Source organism: Bombus impatiens, unplaced genomic scaffold, assembly GCF_000188095.3.
Source record: "Bombus impatiens unplaced genomic scaffold, BIMP_2.2 scf_1283, whole genome shotgun sequence".
NCBI classification, from domain to species: Eukaryota; Metazoa; Arthropoda; class Insecta; order Hymenoptera; family Apidae; genus Bombus; species Bombus impatiens.
This window is the reverse complement of record NT_177702.1, coordinates 394,597-408,370: the sequence shown is the minus strand read 5'-3', so window position 1 is coordinate 408,370 and position 13,774 is coordinate 394,597. Positions and strand designations below refer to the sequence as shown.

Sequence of the window (13,774 nt, the reverse complement as noted above, 5' to 3'; positions counted from 1 at the left end):
ATGATAATGTATTGCCAAAACATGATATGGATATGTTGGAACACAATATTGTTGAGTATTGTGTAGATTATTGTTAAAACATAATAACAGATATGTTAAAATGTGTTGCTAAACTATATTGTGCATATAGTATAGGATCGTATTATTGCAGTTTGCGATTTGATCATTAATTCCTGTATTGTTTTATGTATACCATTTGATTGTTCTGGTTACTAATAGTACTATTAGTATAATGAGTTTAATCAAGTATTTCAGGTGTGCAAGGAAATAATGGAATTCTAGCAGTTACACTATGATATGTAAGTATGTGTTAATAGTGCTTTATAAGTCCCTTCCTCTTTAATGAGGTGTTAAGAACGTTATACATATATTTTCTCATTTCGCTATATGACTCCGATGGTTGCACATACAAAATAGGCTACTAAGATTCACATGGCTGGAAGAGTGAACTGGTCACATTGAAATTAAACAGAATAGGACTATAATAATACAGGGACAAGGTATAAGTATAAACTCAGAGTTTTAACTATTAATATAGTACTGCTTAAATATGTATGTAATTATAAATAAATTGTAATAAGGAAAATATGTCTGAGATTTCATTAAAATGTACCATTTTAAATACAAAAACTTCAGTATTTTGTTTGCCAGTTTAGTGACGCATATTTTCTATAACTTTAAAATTAGTACTTTTGCCTTAATGTAAACGTAATGCAAATAGTTATTTCACGTTTAATACGATAACTTTACTGTCTACACAATGTTTGTAACTTCATTGGATGTACTTGTCTTTTATTTTTCTAATTTTTCTATGTAATTAGATATTTTTGTGTACATGGTTTGATGTAACATACATATTAAAATCTTATGTGTTTCTAAATTCAAGAAAGTTTGTTAACTGTCTTGCATACGAAATGTTTTTCTTTTGAAAATAAAACGAAACGTGTCGAATCATTCCCATCGTGATGAAAAGTGAAATACGAGAACCTGAAAGGTTGAAGGTGAAAAAGATTTTGGAATATAAAATATGTCGTGCGCCTACGTTAGGTTTATCGTTGTCCATAAATAGATTTTTGCATTACAATTGAATTGTTACATCAAATATATCTAATTTTATTTTCTTCAAGATGTGTAATATAAATTTCGTAAATGAATGCAATATTGGGCTGGAAAAATTTAATGGATCTGATTCAGATGGTTGTAGCGAAAGACAGCCGAGAACCAGTCAAAAATATTTTTTCAATAAACCCTTCTCATCAACTACTAATAAGGAAAATATTTGTAAAGAGTTAGCTCTGTTAGTTCCATCTGCTTTAACGGGGTATAATGTCTGTATATTTATTGCTTTTGGTAAAACATATACTACCTCTATTTATCATCTATTGAAATAGAAGTCATGATACCTAGAACAGTATATATTGTTCAATATATACATATATTATTTACTAATCACAATGTAAAACAATATGTCTTTTTTAAAAAATGAAGGAATTTCAATTACTTGATTGGGAATATCGAATAGAAGATAAGCCAATTTTATTAGATATACAATGAACACATTGTTGATTTGCTTAAATCTCAAATCAGAATGACTAATAATAAGGAACACAATTCGTACATCAGCAATCTCACAGAGGAAATTAACATTCCTGAAGAATTGCATAAATTCCTTTTGACAGTACCATGCAATAGAACAGTTACAGATATTCAGTTGAATAAACGGTACACACACACGCTAGTGCGCGTGAATATGAAAATACAATTAGACTTAGAAATAAATGGAGAATTTAATTTTTTAGGTCGTCAAAATTGCATTTAGTAACGAAAATAGCACTTATAAGAACGAATAATTCAAAAGAGAATTCGTTAGGAAACCTAAATTTAACCGACTTAGTGGAAAAAATTTCATGCAGCAACTCAAAATTCACTCATTTATTAATGCAGTCTTTAGGTGGCAATTCAAAAATTTTTATGTTACTGAACATATTTTCTTTAGATGAATATTGTAACAAAACATTGGATTCATTGAGATTTGCTAGTAAAGTAAACCATTGCAGATCAGACAGTGCAAAGGAACGCGATTAGTGTTACAAAGCACTGCATAAAGTTTAAAAAAATAGTATTTTTATTATACGTCAAGATTTCAGTGTCATACCTTTTTATCATTATTTTATTCTTTTATAAATCGTACCAAAAACTGTGAATAGTTTAATATAAAATATATCTGCGTAATATTATCATATTGCACATATTCGTTCAGTTTTATTTCAATTTTCAAATTTTCAAGGATATTTTATATAATAAAAAAGTAATGCGTTTGAACTATGATCATATTCATTAGAAAAAATCTCTGCTGAAATTCGGACAAACCTCCTTCGGATCGACAAAACGAAACCGTATGCCCTTTTTTTAAATTGCGTTTTTTGCTAGCAATCGTTACTTTATGTAAAAAAATAAGAAAAAATTGGTCTATATACTGTTGAACATAAATATTAGTATATCTATTTGTTATACCTATTAGATGATTATAACAAATTTTACTTTATTTAATGTTTTTTGTTACAATATATGATACAAATGGAATAATAGATGTATAATAAAATAACTAGAAAATAAAAGCAATGAAAAGCATGTAATTTTATTAAATATCAATAAGTGCCCTATACTTGCAATATTTACAATTCATGGGATTCGATGTGGGCCATTGAAACCCTGGCCACAGACGAGATCATTTTTTAGCGCGACCCTAAATACCAATCGCAAGGTATGAGCTAAACGGACGAAAAGAACAACACATCACTTCTCACGTTGCTTAATCGAAGCTAGTTTTCAAAAACACTATAAAGAGGACTGAGAATTGTAACTATCAGTCCATTAATCTAGACTGTTTCAATTGGATTAATCTGATTTTTACTTCTATATCTAAATTAACTTTTATTTTTTAAGTTTCTTGTATACCGTGATCTGTTCGTCGTTGAACAAGTGGTTAGTAGTACCTCGATAATTTGTCATTGTCCCTTTCGCTCGTTTATCTGGTACGCCCTGATTGGTATTTGCAGTCGCGCCATGGCACGATCTCATCTGTGGCCAGGATACAAAGGCTCAAGCCAAGTCGAGCGTCATCCTATGAATTACATATCTGAATAGCAAATTTTGTAAAGTTTAAGTTTACTTTTATAAAAGTGTATATATGTCGGTGCTTTTTTCTGTACTCATGGAAAGGCTTTTAACCATGTTCGAATTGTATTAAAGAGTAATGAGTATCCCTTATTTTTTGCATTAAATAATAACAAATGACACGAAAGATGACGGCAGATAAAAATATAAATGCATTTCAAAAATTTTGTAATAACTTTAACGGGACATTCAACGAGAGCCTTTAAAAGGCATTTCAAATGCAAATATAAAAAGTCCCAGAGTCGAAACTGAAGGCGTAGATACAGAATATTGAGGAATTTTAAGCCCCGGCATGGACAAGCAACTTTTTAACGCTGCATTCTCGCTCGTCATATGTCTTTCCTTGTTTTTTGCCAGTTAAAAGCAACTAGAACAGACATATGATGCAGCGTCAAGAGGCTACTCGTCTACACCGAACCTAAATGAATAGTAAATTCTCCGTGAACAATCTGGATCGTTTAAATCATTATAAGTGAAATTTCATTTTTTAATATCTTCGAAGGTAAAGAATGTTGGCAATCTGGCTCTATTCCCTAGTATGTAAAAAAGTAAGCACTAATGGACCTCTGGAGTCAACGGGAATTTCATGTAAATTGATTTGTTCCAGCACAGCAAGGCCTAGGTTACTTACGATGTTAATATTTTCAGAACTAATTTTTATTCTTTTGATATTTTCTTAATATTTGGGAAGATTTTAGAGATTCGCCGGTCTCTGATCGGGTCCTGTAATACAAATAAAATCGTCCATATTCAAAACAGATATCCAAAAATCATCGAAATCGATGAGGTTGCGCTCTATCTGTACATTTACCATAACTTTTGCAATAAATATGGATAATATTGTTGATATAATATTAATGACTTTTTGACATGATTTATTGATTTTTATTTATCTTATAGAAATTACTAAATGTATAATACAGATAATTACTCTATGTGATAAATATAAATATAAAAATATCTGATTCTTCCTGCGTTATTGTTCCATTCATCTAAATTCAGGTTTCAAAAATTTTTGAAGCCGTCGCAAATTTTCTATATTTATATATTGTAAAAATATTTGTTTTTAAATAAGTTTCCATCTCCTTGCACTTTCTTCTGAATGTTTATTTTTGCTAATTAATCCATCAAACATTTAATTGAAGAAACTATTATATATTAAAGTAGTGGCTTTGATAAGTATATCGGAATTCTAAAAATTTTTTGAAAGCTGAGAACGGTAAAATTAGTCGTGGATATAAACGACCAACGTTGCCCACGGAAGGTACAGAAGATATGTCACGGATAGTTGAGCACTTCAATTAGGCAATGTATATAGGCTTTCGACAGAAAGCAGCGTCGCAAACCCATTGTAGAGGGTATAAAGGAAGTAAGTGTAAAGAGGATCGTAACGTGATTTTAAAATGTTGATGCAAAAACGACCTTGATCTTGAATATCAAGATCAAATTTTTTGTTGCGAAAAATTTGTTGCGAAGGACAAATATTTCACAAATGACATTCTTTCGTGGAAGAAAAATGTAAAAATTACAATGGCTTTATTCACAACATCCTTATATTCTCCAATCAGATGTAAAATAAAGTAGCATCTATTGATACAGCTTAATAGCCCAAATCTATCATTATATATTGCATATCTTCCTCTTCTAGTTTCTTTTTTCTTTGTATTTTCTTTTCTCGGTATTTGAACAATCTTGAACTCGCATTTCATATTTCAGTCAAGTTTTTTACCAAAATTACGTATAATTCTCTACTTTGATAATAATAACTCTTTGGCTCCCTCTCCACTATTCTATAGGTATTCGTAATCGTAACTGAAACACAATGAAATAGCACAAATTTTTATTTTTGATCATTATAAAATTGTAAGTTTTCTCTCTCGTATGATTGAATCGGCGATCTGTTCTATGTAAGTTCATTTGTAAATATGTATGATGTAGAGCGATAATTAACCTGTTCCTTTTTATGAATGCGGCGCCAATTTGATCTTTGATATGGATTTAAATGTCGCAATATTAATTCTTGATCATCAAATTGTTAACTAAGTCGTTGAAAATCGTATTGTCGCGGAATCTTTTCTGTACACAAAAGTCTCCTATTATTCCTACATTCTTATATGTGTCTCTCTAATTTCTCTTACTAAATGTAAAATGTAGATATGAACACAAATGTAAGATATGAATATATAAATATAAATATATAAATATAAATATATCGTGAATAAAACCAGTTTAAGAATCATTAAAACTTTTTTCCGAGAGAAGAAGTCATTGCGACATTTGAAACATTTGTTTTTCGTGATGAGTAGAATTCTTTCATAATAAAAAATTTTTATCTTGAATTTCAAGATCAAGGTCGTTTTTGCACTAACTCTTTTTTTATAAATCTCTACCAATTTGAAGGTATAGAATCATACTATGATTCTCTTGACACTTATTTTATTTACACCTTGTATGTATATATGTCCATTTGATCTCCAAATCCAAGGATTCCTTTGACAATCCCTCCTATGCAATTCAATAACTTTGTTGCTAATAGGCTGATACATCAATTTATTATTGAACTACCCTAACTTCCTCAACTTCCAGCAAATTTTTTGTAAGTCTACATTACTATTATGTTTTTTCTTTGGTATAACGTACATATTTGAATCTTCTGTATTTGTAACCTCAAAAAAAGACTTGTAGGTTAACTTCCACGCATACGAAATTTTTCTTCCTTGGAAAATGAAACGAAACGTGTCGAATCATTCCCATCGTGATGAAAAGTTGAGATTATCACGCAATGGAAACTACGAGGCTGGTCTACGAAGAACAGAAGAAGAACGATTACGGCGTAGGCGCGAATGGATGATAGAACAACAAAGGCTACGAGAACATGAAAAGTTGAAGGAGAAGAAGATTTTAGAATATGAAATACGTCGTGCTATTGAGAAAGGTTTACCACTGCCCAGAGGAAGATTTTCACATCACAGCCGCAGTAAGAGTAAAAGCAAATCCACGGAAAATCGACATAGAACTGTTACATCAAATACATCTAATACATCTATATTATCTAAAAAGTAAGTATGACTAATCTAAGACACTTCATTTTAGACAATTAAACGATATTGTTTAAGAATAAATCAAAATTACTTTTAAAGCAAATGTTTAGAGGATATATTATAGCATATACATATAAAATATAAGTTTTTTTGCAGATTATAATAGCAATATTAGGTACATATTTATGTGATGTTGAAAGATATAATTTAGTCTTTAATTTATGAAAAGAAAATTAATGTTTAATGAAGTGAATTCTTTTGCATTATAGATTAGAACCATCAGATGGTACAACACCTTTATTTAAAGGACCAGAAGGCACACAGGTTAGCGCTGCAGAACTACGAAGAATTAAAGTAGATATTCACAGGAATGTACCAGGCAAAGCGACAACTGACGATCTCCAACGAGATATTATCAATCCTGAAGATGTTCTGGTCAAAAGAAGAGAGGGTAAAATGTTGTTTTTTTCTCTAATTACCTAAGAAATTTCAGTCATCCAATGAAGAAATACTAAAGGAGTATATGAATTCAAGTTTCTGCAGATTCTGTGCTTTATAAGGTAAAGTTGAAAACCATACGTTACATCTTTTTCTTTTTCTTCCATATGATTGAAATTTAATTAAACATAGCAAGCTTTTTACTTTACTAAATTCATCAGCTGAAGAATAATGGCATTATATAAAAGTTTCTACAGACATGAAGATGATAGTTATCGTATTATCTTTTATGATTTTCAACAATTTATATAATTTTAAAGTTAATATGTAATGTGTTTTTGAATTACTAAGGACGAAGAAAATAGGAGAAGGGATCGAAACCTATATTTAAATGAGGAGAAATAAAAAGTACAACAGTCAAAAACTGTAGAAATTGTGGAATGTGATACAGTCGTTGCTATAAATAATGAAAATTTAGGTTTGTTAATTATTTAAAATTTTAACTTTCTGCCATTGATTTTGTTTAAATTGACAAAATGATCTTTCTGCTTATCATTAATATTTTTCATTGCAAAATATATTGCAACTTGATACAGTATACAATTAGTTATAATCAAATATATTTAAAAAAGATAATAGTCAAACTATGCAGGTATACATCAACAAAGTAAAGGACCAAAAGGTACATTAGTTTATGCTGTAAAACTACGAAGAATCAAATGGTTATTGGTAGAAATGTGTCAAGAAAAGTGATAATTGATAATCTCCAACAAGGTATTATGTATCTAGAAGATGTAGCAGTCAGAAGAGGAAGGGGTAAAATGTTTTTTTTTCTACAATTATCTAACAACTTTCAGTCATCCAATGAAGAAATACTTAAGGAATATATGAATTCAACTTGAAAGATAATCCTTTTGGAATTTTTCGAAAATCATAATTTATAAGTTCAAGTTCCAGTGGATTGTATGCTTTTTAATGTAAAATTCAAAACCATATGTTATATTCTTTCCTGTTTTTTCTAATGCGATTAAAATTTGATTAAGAATACAAAATTTTCACTTTATTAAATTCATCAGCTGAAGAATGATGACATTATGTGGAAGTTTCTACAGACATGAAGATAATGGATTTATCATCATATTGTTTCCTAGAGCATTCAACACAATTTACACAACGCTGAAGTCAATAATGTGTTTTTGATTCACCAAGGATGAAGAAAATTTGGAATACAACGTTGGATTTGAATATTTGGGTATTAAACATATGTATGTGCAATATGTAAGCACAATATCTTTTATCTTGAGTGTTCTAAGAGTGCTTTTATTTCTTTTTGCTATTTTATATTTTCTTTTTCTGTTATGGAGTTTGCACAAAAAATAATTTTTTTAATTATTATACGACAGTAATTTTTTGTAAAAATATACTTTAAATTCTTGCTCCATTTTGTGCATCTGCCATATACTTTGCTATATGCTTGCATGTTTAAAAGCACGAAAGTTTAATTAGGACACCTACTATGGCGAGGTGTCAAATGTATTTTTAATTCAACAGTGGAAGAAGGAACATTAGTCTTGAAGATCAGGAACTTTTCGATTGAAAATTCATCACCAAAGGTTACAATTCTACAATTGAAAAATCAAAATTATATTCAATAATAACTACTTGAGATTAACTATTACATTTGAAAATTCTATAATGAAACAAAAATATTTTTTGCTGAATCTATTTGAATTCATTGGCTTCTTCTTAGATAAATAGACAATTTTATTTCTGCTTCATAGCCATGAAATAGGATTTGGTTTACAAATTTTATAAACATTTAATATTGCACATATTAGGAAATACTATGCAAACAACTGTAAACTAAAAAAATAATTAGTTTTGAAATGTTTAAGTAAAGATTGAGATTTACTTTTTTGATTGCAAAATGTAATATGTTACTGTTAAGGTATAGAGAGGATTTGGAAAAATAAAAAGTTTAAAATTTATTTACAAATTATGTATGCTCTACATGTATGTTACTCTCTGAAGGACTCGACAACCTACTCGCTTGCTTATTTGTTTTCTTCTGATCGCTTTTAATAGCTCCTAACCGCTTTTAATCGCTTTTGATTGCTTTTGTCTCAATAGAAATTTGGATGTCCTCTGACGCTCATATACACTCTCACACGTACAGTATAAATACACCATCTATTTAACACGCCTCCTTACATTTATATCGTATACTTAATCATATTTACATGCTTGTCAAATAAATTAACAGAAAATTTAAAACTTATTCTTACTTAAACTTATTAAAACATAGTTCGATTATTTTTGAGCGGTAGGTTATGCATTTTACTTTCTATACACATCTTACATTTCAAAAATTCCCTTTCAAATTCATTCGATATACCTGTCACTAGCTGCTTTTTACCCAAAATATTCAAGTATCTGAAATTGACGTGTCCTAGCATCCTATGCCATTTTTCCTTTTGACTCATACTGTTACGTTCGGCACTGTTTGCTAAGTGCTCCTTCCCTTTCAATATACTTTTCATTTTATATGTCCCCTTCTCTTTGAACGCTACAGCTGTAAGTTTATTGTTCTCATTTATTACTTTTGCAATATTTCCTTTTGAAATAACCGTATTCTTATTATCTGTTAGTTTACCTGAATTGATCAAATTTGCGGACATTTCTTTCGCGTAAAATACCTTATTTATATGTATTTTATTTTGTTTTCCAAATACTTCAAAGTAGCTTATAACGATTCCAACTTTTGTTGCTTTTACCGGTCTATTATCGCTTAAATATATATTTACTGGTTTTCTAAGGTCGATACATTTATCAAAATAATTTACGTTATTAATTATGTGATCGGTACAACCACTATCTAATAGCCAAATTATTTCATTATTACTTAGTTCGTTCATCTCGCTGCTGTGTGCTGCGTGCGTCCTTGCCATTGTCACGTAAAATTGATACTTGGGTTGTAAGAGAAAAGAAAGTTGAGCTACTAAAGCTGAGTAACCCAACTATTAATTTTCTTTTAATTTAACTTTATTATAATTTTAGCACTTACAATAATAGAATAACACTGAACCGGAGAAAGGGGGTTGTACGAGAACAGCGACTAGAACAAGAACTCCCCGAGCTGGGTGAAGTCTCGGCTTATATACGTTTTGGTTTTAGGATGTTGAGGAGGCTCGGTGTAGGTTGTGATGTGGAAAAGTATCCGAAGGTCGGGGGTCGATATCCTATCTCTGATGTGGACTAAGGTGCGTCACAGCCTTGGTGTAAGCTATGATGATAAGGTGGTAATGTGTCCAAAGGATTCCGAAGCTCGGGGGTTGATGTCTTATCTCTGATGTAGGTTGAGATGTGATTGATGTCACACCATCCATGTGCCTGCTCCTGAGTTGCCCTGCTCGCTCGTGCCCGTTGCTGATTGACGATGGAAGTTTCCACGTCCCCTGCTCGTATAGCCTCTGTTTTCTCTTCCTCTGCCGCGACCACGTGTTGACCCATGCCGACAACTGTTACTGTTTCCCGCTTGCTTCTTCTCGCAAAGTGTCCTACATTTCCACATTCTCCTTTTTTTGCAGCAAAAGTGTTAGTTTTCATTTCTCCTTGATCAAATTTATTTTTCTTCTCCGCTATTTCTATTTTATTCTTCACATACGCTTCCGTTTGATCCTCTTCTTTCAATGTATTTATTAGATACCCTATGTAGCTATACTCTTCGGGTAACGTATTTAGCATGTAATTCAGCTTTTTCTTTTCTTTCACTCGTGCGCCCGCACTTTTTAATTCATTTATTAGTTTTTCAAAATCACTAAAGAACGATGCTGAATCAATGTTCATCTTCAATTATCAAGCCTCATCTTCTTTAATCTCCTTCTGCACACGATCTGTAGTGCTGTAGACTCTTTCAAGTACATCTCGTCGAACTTTTTCATTATTGCATACGCTGTTCGTTCTTCACTAATAAATTCTAGTTGTCTATTCGTGATGGCACTGTAAATTACGTTTATTGCCTTCAGATCCTTTTTATCCCAGTCTGCATTATCTGTTTCAGTCTTCACTCTGGTTATAACGGTATCGCATTCTTCATACCTCAGAAACATCATAATTCTTTTCTCCCATACACCGTAATCCTCGCTATCAAATACCATAAAATATCATAATTTCCGATCTCTCCATTTTGATTGATTTCTTATCCCTTTTCAAGCGTTTCTACGTGGTCGTAGTATTTCTATATCCTTTGAACATTTCTTCCTTTACTGAGATTCACTCAAACCAACTCGCAAAACTACTAACCACGCTCTGCTACCACGTTAAGGTATAGAGAGGATTTGGAAAAACAAAAAGTTTAAAAGTTATTTACAAATTATTCAGCTCTACATGTACGTTACTCTCTAAAGGACTCGACAACTTACTCGCTTTCTTGTTTGTTTTCTTTTGATCGCTTCTAATAACTTCTAATCGCTTTTAATAACTCCTAACCGTTTTTCATCGCTTTTGATTATGTTTGCAGCTGAGACCTGGACGTCCTTCGACACTCAAATGCACTCTCACACGTGCAGTATAAATGTACCATCTATTTAACAGTTATACATATATCAATTAAGTGGAAGATCTTTTAATCATCATGGAAGATATGAAGCATCTCGGAAGATATCACCATAGGATTGTAATTTTGTTAAACATAAATTAGTCCAATCTTTCAAAACTTTTTTAAAAGAAAATTCTTATTTTTTAACTAAAGTTTTAATAGAAAAAAGTTGAGGCTTTTGAAATATATAAAGTCTAAAGAAATTATTAATTCTTAGTAATTATTACTAATAAAAAATATATAATATTAATTATTAATTATTAAATCGTATATATAATAAAATCTATTCAGAATAACATAAAGTAAAGATTGCATTTCGTAACTTAATGTTTCTTATAATTATGGATTTGTGTATATAAAATTGTTTTTGTGATTTCTGGCACTGAAGAAAATTGTAAGCCATTTACGTTCATTTGTACATTTAATCTGAAGAATGACTTGTACACAAAAACGTTATATATATTTGTATAATAAGCAGTCAATTAATGTGATTTATATCTTTAATAACAAATATATATATACATTTTTCACATAATTGACATATGTAATATTAATACAGAAGTAGTAATATAAAATAAGAGATAATGATATTTCTATCTTTTTTATAGCATGTTTACCATTTCATTCGCTTCATACATCTATTATAAAATGTCCTGGCTTACAATCGTTCAGAGGTAGTCAGTTTATTTACATATCAACCTTAAGATTTCTAAGGTCTGTCACAACTGCTAATACTGCCTAATTGTTTCTTTCATGTGCAAGTACGTTGGATGTTTTATTTATAAATAAATTTATTTAACCATAGGAGAAGGATCGAAACCTATATTTGAAAGAGAAGAAATAAAAGGTACAACAGTCAAAACAGATGAAATTGAGGAACGTCGTACAGTTGTTGTTTTAAATAATGAAAATTTAGGTTTGTTTATTATTTGAAATCTTTTACCATTATTTTAACTAGATAAGATACTTCTCTTCATAGTTGATATTTTCTATATACACTAAAATTTTATTTTTCTTCTGAAAAATAACATGTTTAATTTCCAGAAAGCAAGTCGAAAATGAATAAAAAATATACTACTTCTTCAAGAAATCGAAGCCCCAGCCCTCGACATAGATCATCCCGCCATGCCAGGTTTGTGTATTGGTTATTAGATGAACACGATATTTTCTCTTTTTTTTATATAATCTTTCCTATTTCGTACCACTCTTCCATACAATTTCATATTAACATGTTGATCGCCACGTCATGCGTATCTATGTGGGGCCCCCGTAAGTTGGGTGACACTCTTCTTGTTCGAGTTAATTAAATATAGGATATTATATATAGGATATACAACATAGAATATTAAAAACACATTATACCATACTTTTTATTAATTTATATTCTGGATAAAATATTATATTATGCTATATCACATGGTATTTGTTAAAACATCCCAAACACATTTGGGGTGATTTTGGGCACTTCGAACAATATGTTGTAGTTTTTTAAATGTTTTTTCTCGCTTCTTCGCGTGTGACAGTTTGCCTCTTCTTCTCGTAACATAGGGTGCACATCATTCTTATAGGTTTGCCCTCCTGATTCTTACGAATCTCCAAATGGTGGAACACCTTCGTTTTCTTCCGATGGTTGTCCGGCACATCGGACCATTCGGAAACGAGAATTTTCTGAAATTTTCTTATCTGTATTGTTTCGTTTGTGCTTGTTTGGTACACAATATGAGCATTTACTATAGTTGTTCCTAAGAGTAAATGTAGTCCTAATTTCCAATACCACTTGATGCTTTTCCGTATCGTACTGGCATATGAGACCATCTGGTCACTTCTGTCGATACCAGTTTCTCCATTATTGTAGAGTAGTAACTCTCCTTACTTTCAAATATATTTTCACGCTGTCTACTGAATATTTTGAGGATGAAAAAATCACTGATGTACGTCTCGCAAGAAGTATGCTTCTCGACTAAATGAAAGATCTGGGATATCTGCCATGAAATCTCTCGGAATACTCCAGCCGCAAAGCGTACCGACGGTCGGATTTGGGCTCCGCAGGAACTTAACCGAATTACGCTGGGCGACCAACGTGTTAAACATGGATATGATAATATTTTTCATTTTTCTTTCTTTTTTTTATAAAAGTATTGTTATACAGTATAGATAAATAGATAAATAATTAATAATTATTTGATTATCTAAAATTTTTATATAAGATTATGTGAAATTTTATATATAATATACAAACATTATATATGTCGGAGACGAGAGAACACCGAAGCCTCTGGAATTTTGGATAATCCCGCAGCATTGCGATCTAGAGTTTACGACAGCTGTAATTAAACGATTGTAGTTGTTCAATCCGATTGTAATTGTTCGAGATTAGTGATAGTGAGCTTTGGCTCGAGGCGACAGCCCGTCGCCTAACGTAGCCGCGGTCAAGGGATGAACGCTTTGTCTAACAAAGGTATGGAGTAATTCTATAGCTCTCCTTAAAAAGGAAATAGTTGTAACACTCGACAGTAAACAT

At 31.0% G+C, this 13,774-nt stretch overlaps 1 protein-coding gene across 2 annotated transcripts in view; it reads left to right on the top strand.

The window, feature by feature from the left end:
• Nucleotides 1-5,629: 5,629 nt before the first annotated feature.
• Nucleotides 5,630-13,774, top strand: part of LOC100742483 (zinc finger CCCH domain-containing protein 13) — a 13,465-nt gene continuing 5,320 nt past the window's right edge. Inside the window, exons 1-5 of one of the 2 annotated variants that reach the window (XM_003493748.4) lie at nucleotides 5,630-5,773; nucleotides 5,855-6,236; nucleotides 6,488-6,669; nucleotides 12,059-12,169; nucleotides 12,298-12,385. In XM_003493748.4, coding sequence (XP_003493796.1) covers nucleotides 5,902-6,236; nucleotides 6,488-6,669; nucleotides 12,059-12,169; nucleotides 12,298-12,385 — 716 coding nt within the window. In that variant the 5' untranslated portion in view covers nucleotides 5,630-5,773; nucleotides 5,855-5,901. Of the gene's footprint in view, nucleotides 5,774-5,854; nucleotides 6,241-6,487; nucleotides 6,670-12,058; nucleotides 12,170-12,297; nucleotides 12,386-13,774 lie in introns of both variants that reach the window. The other variant, XM_024371396.2, reaches the window with a different exon arrangement.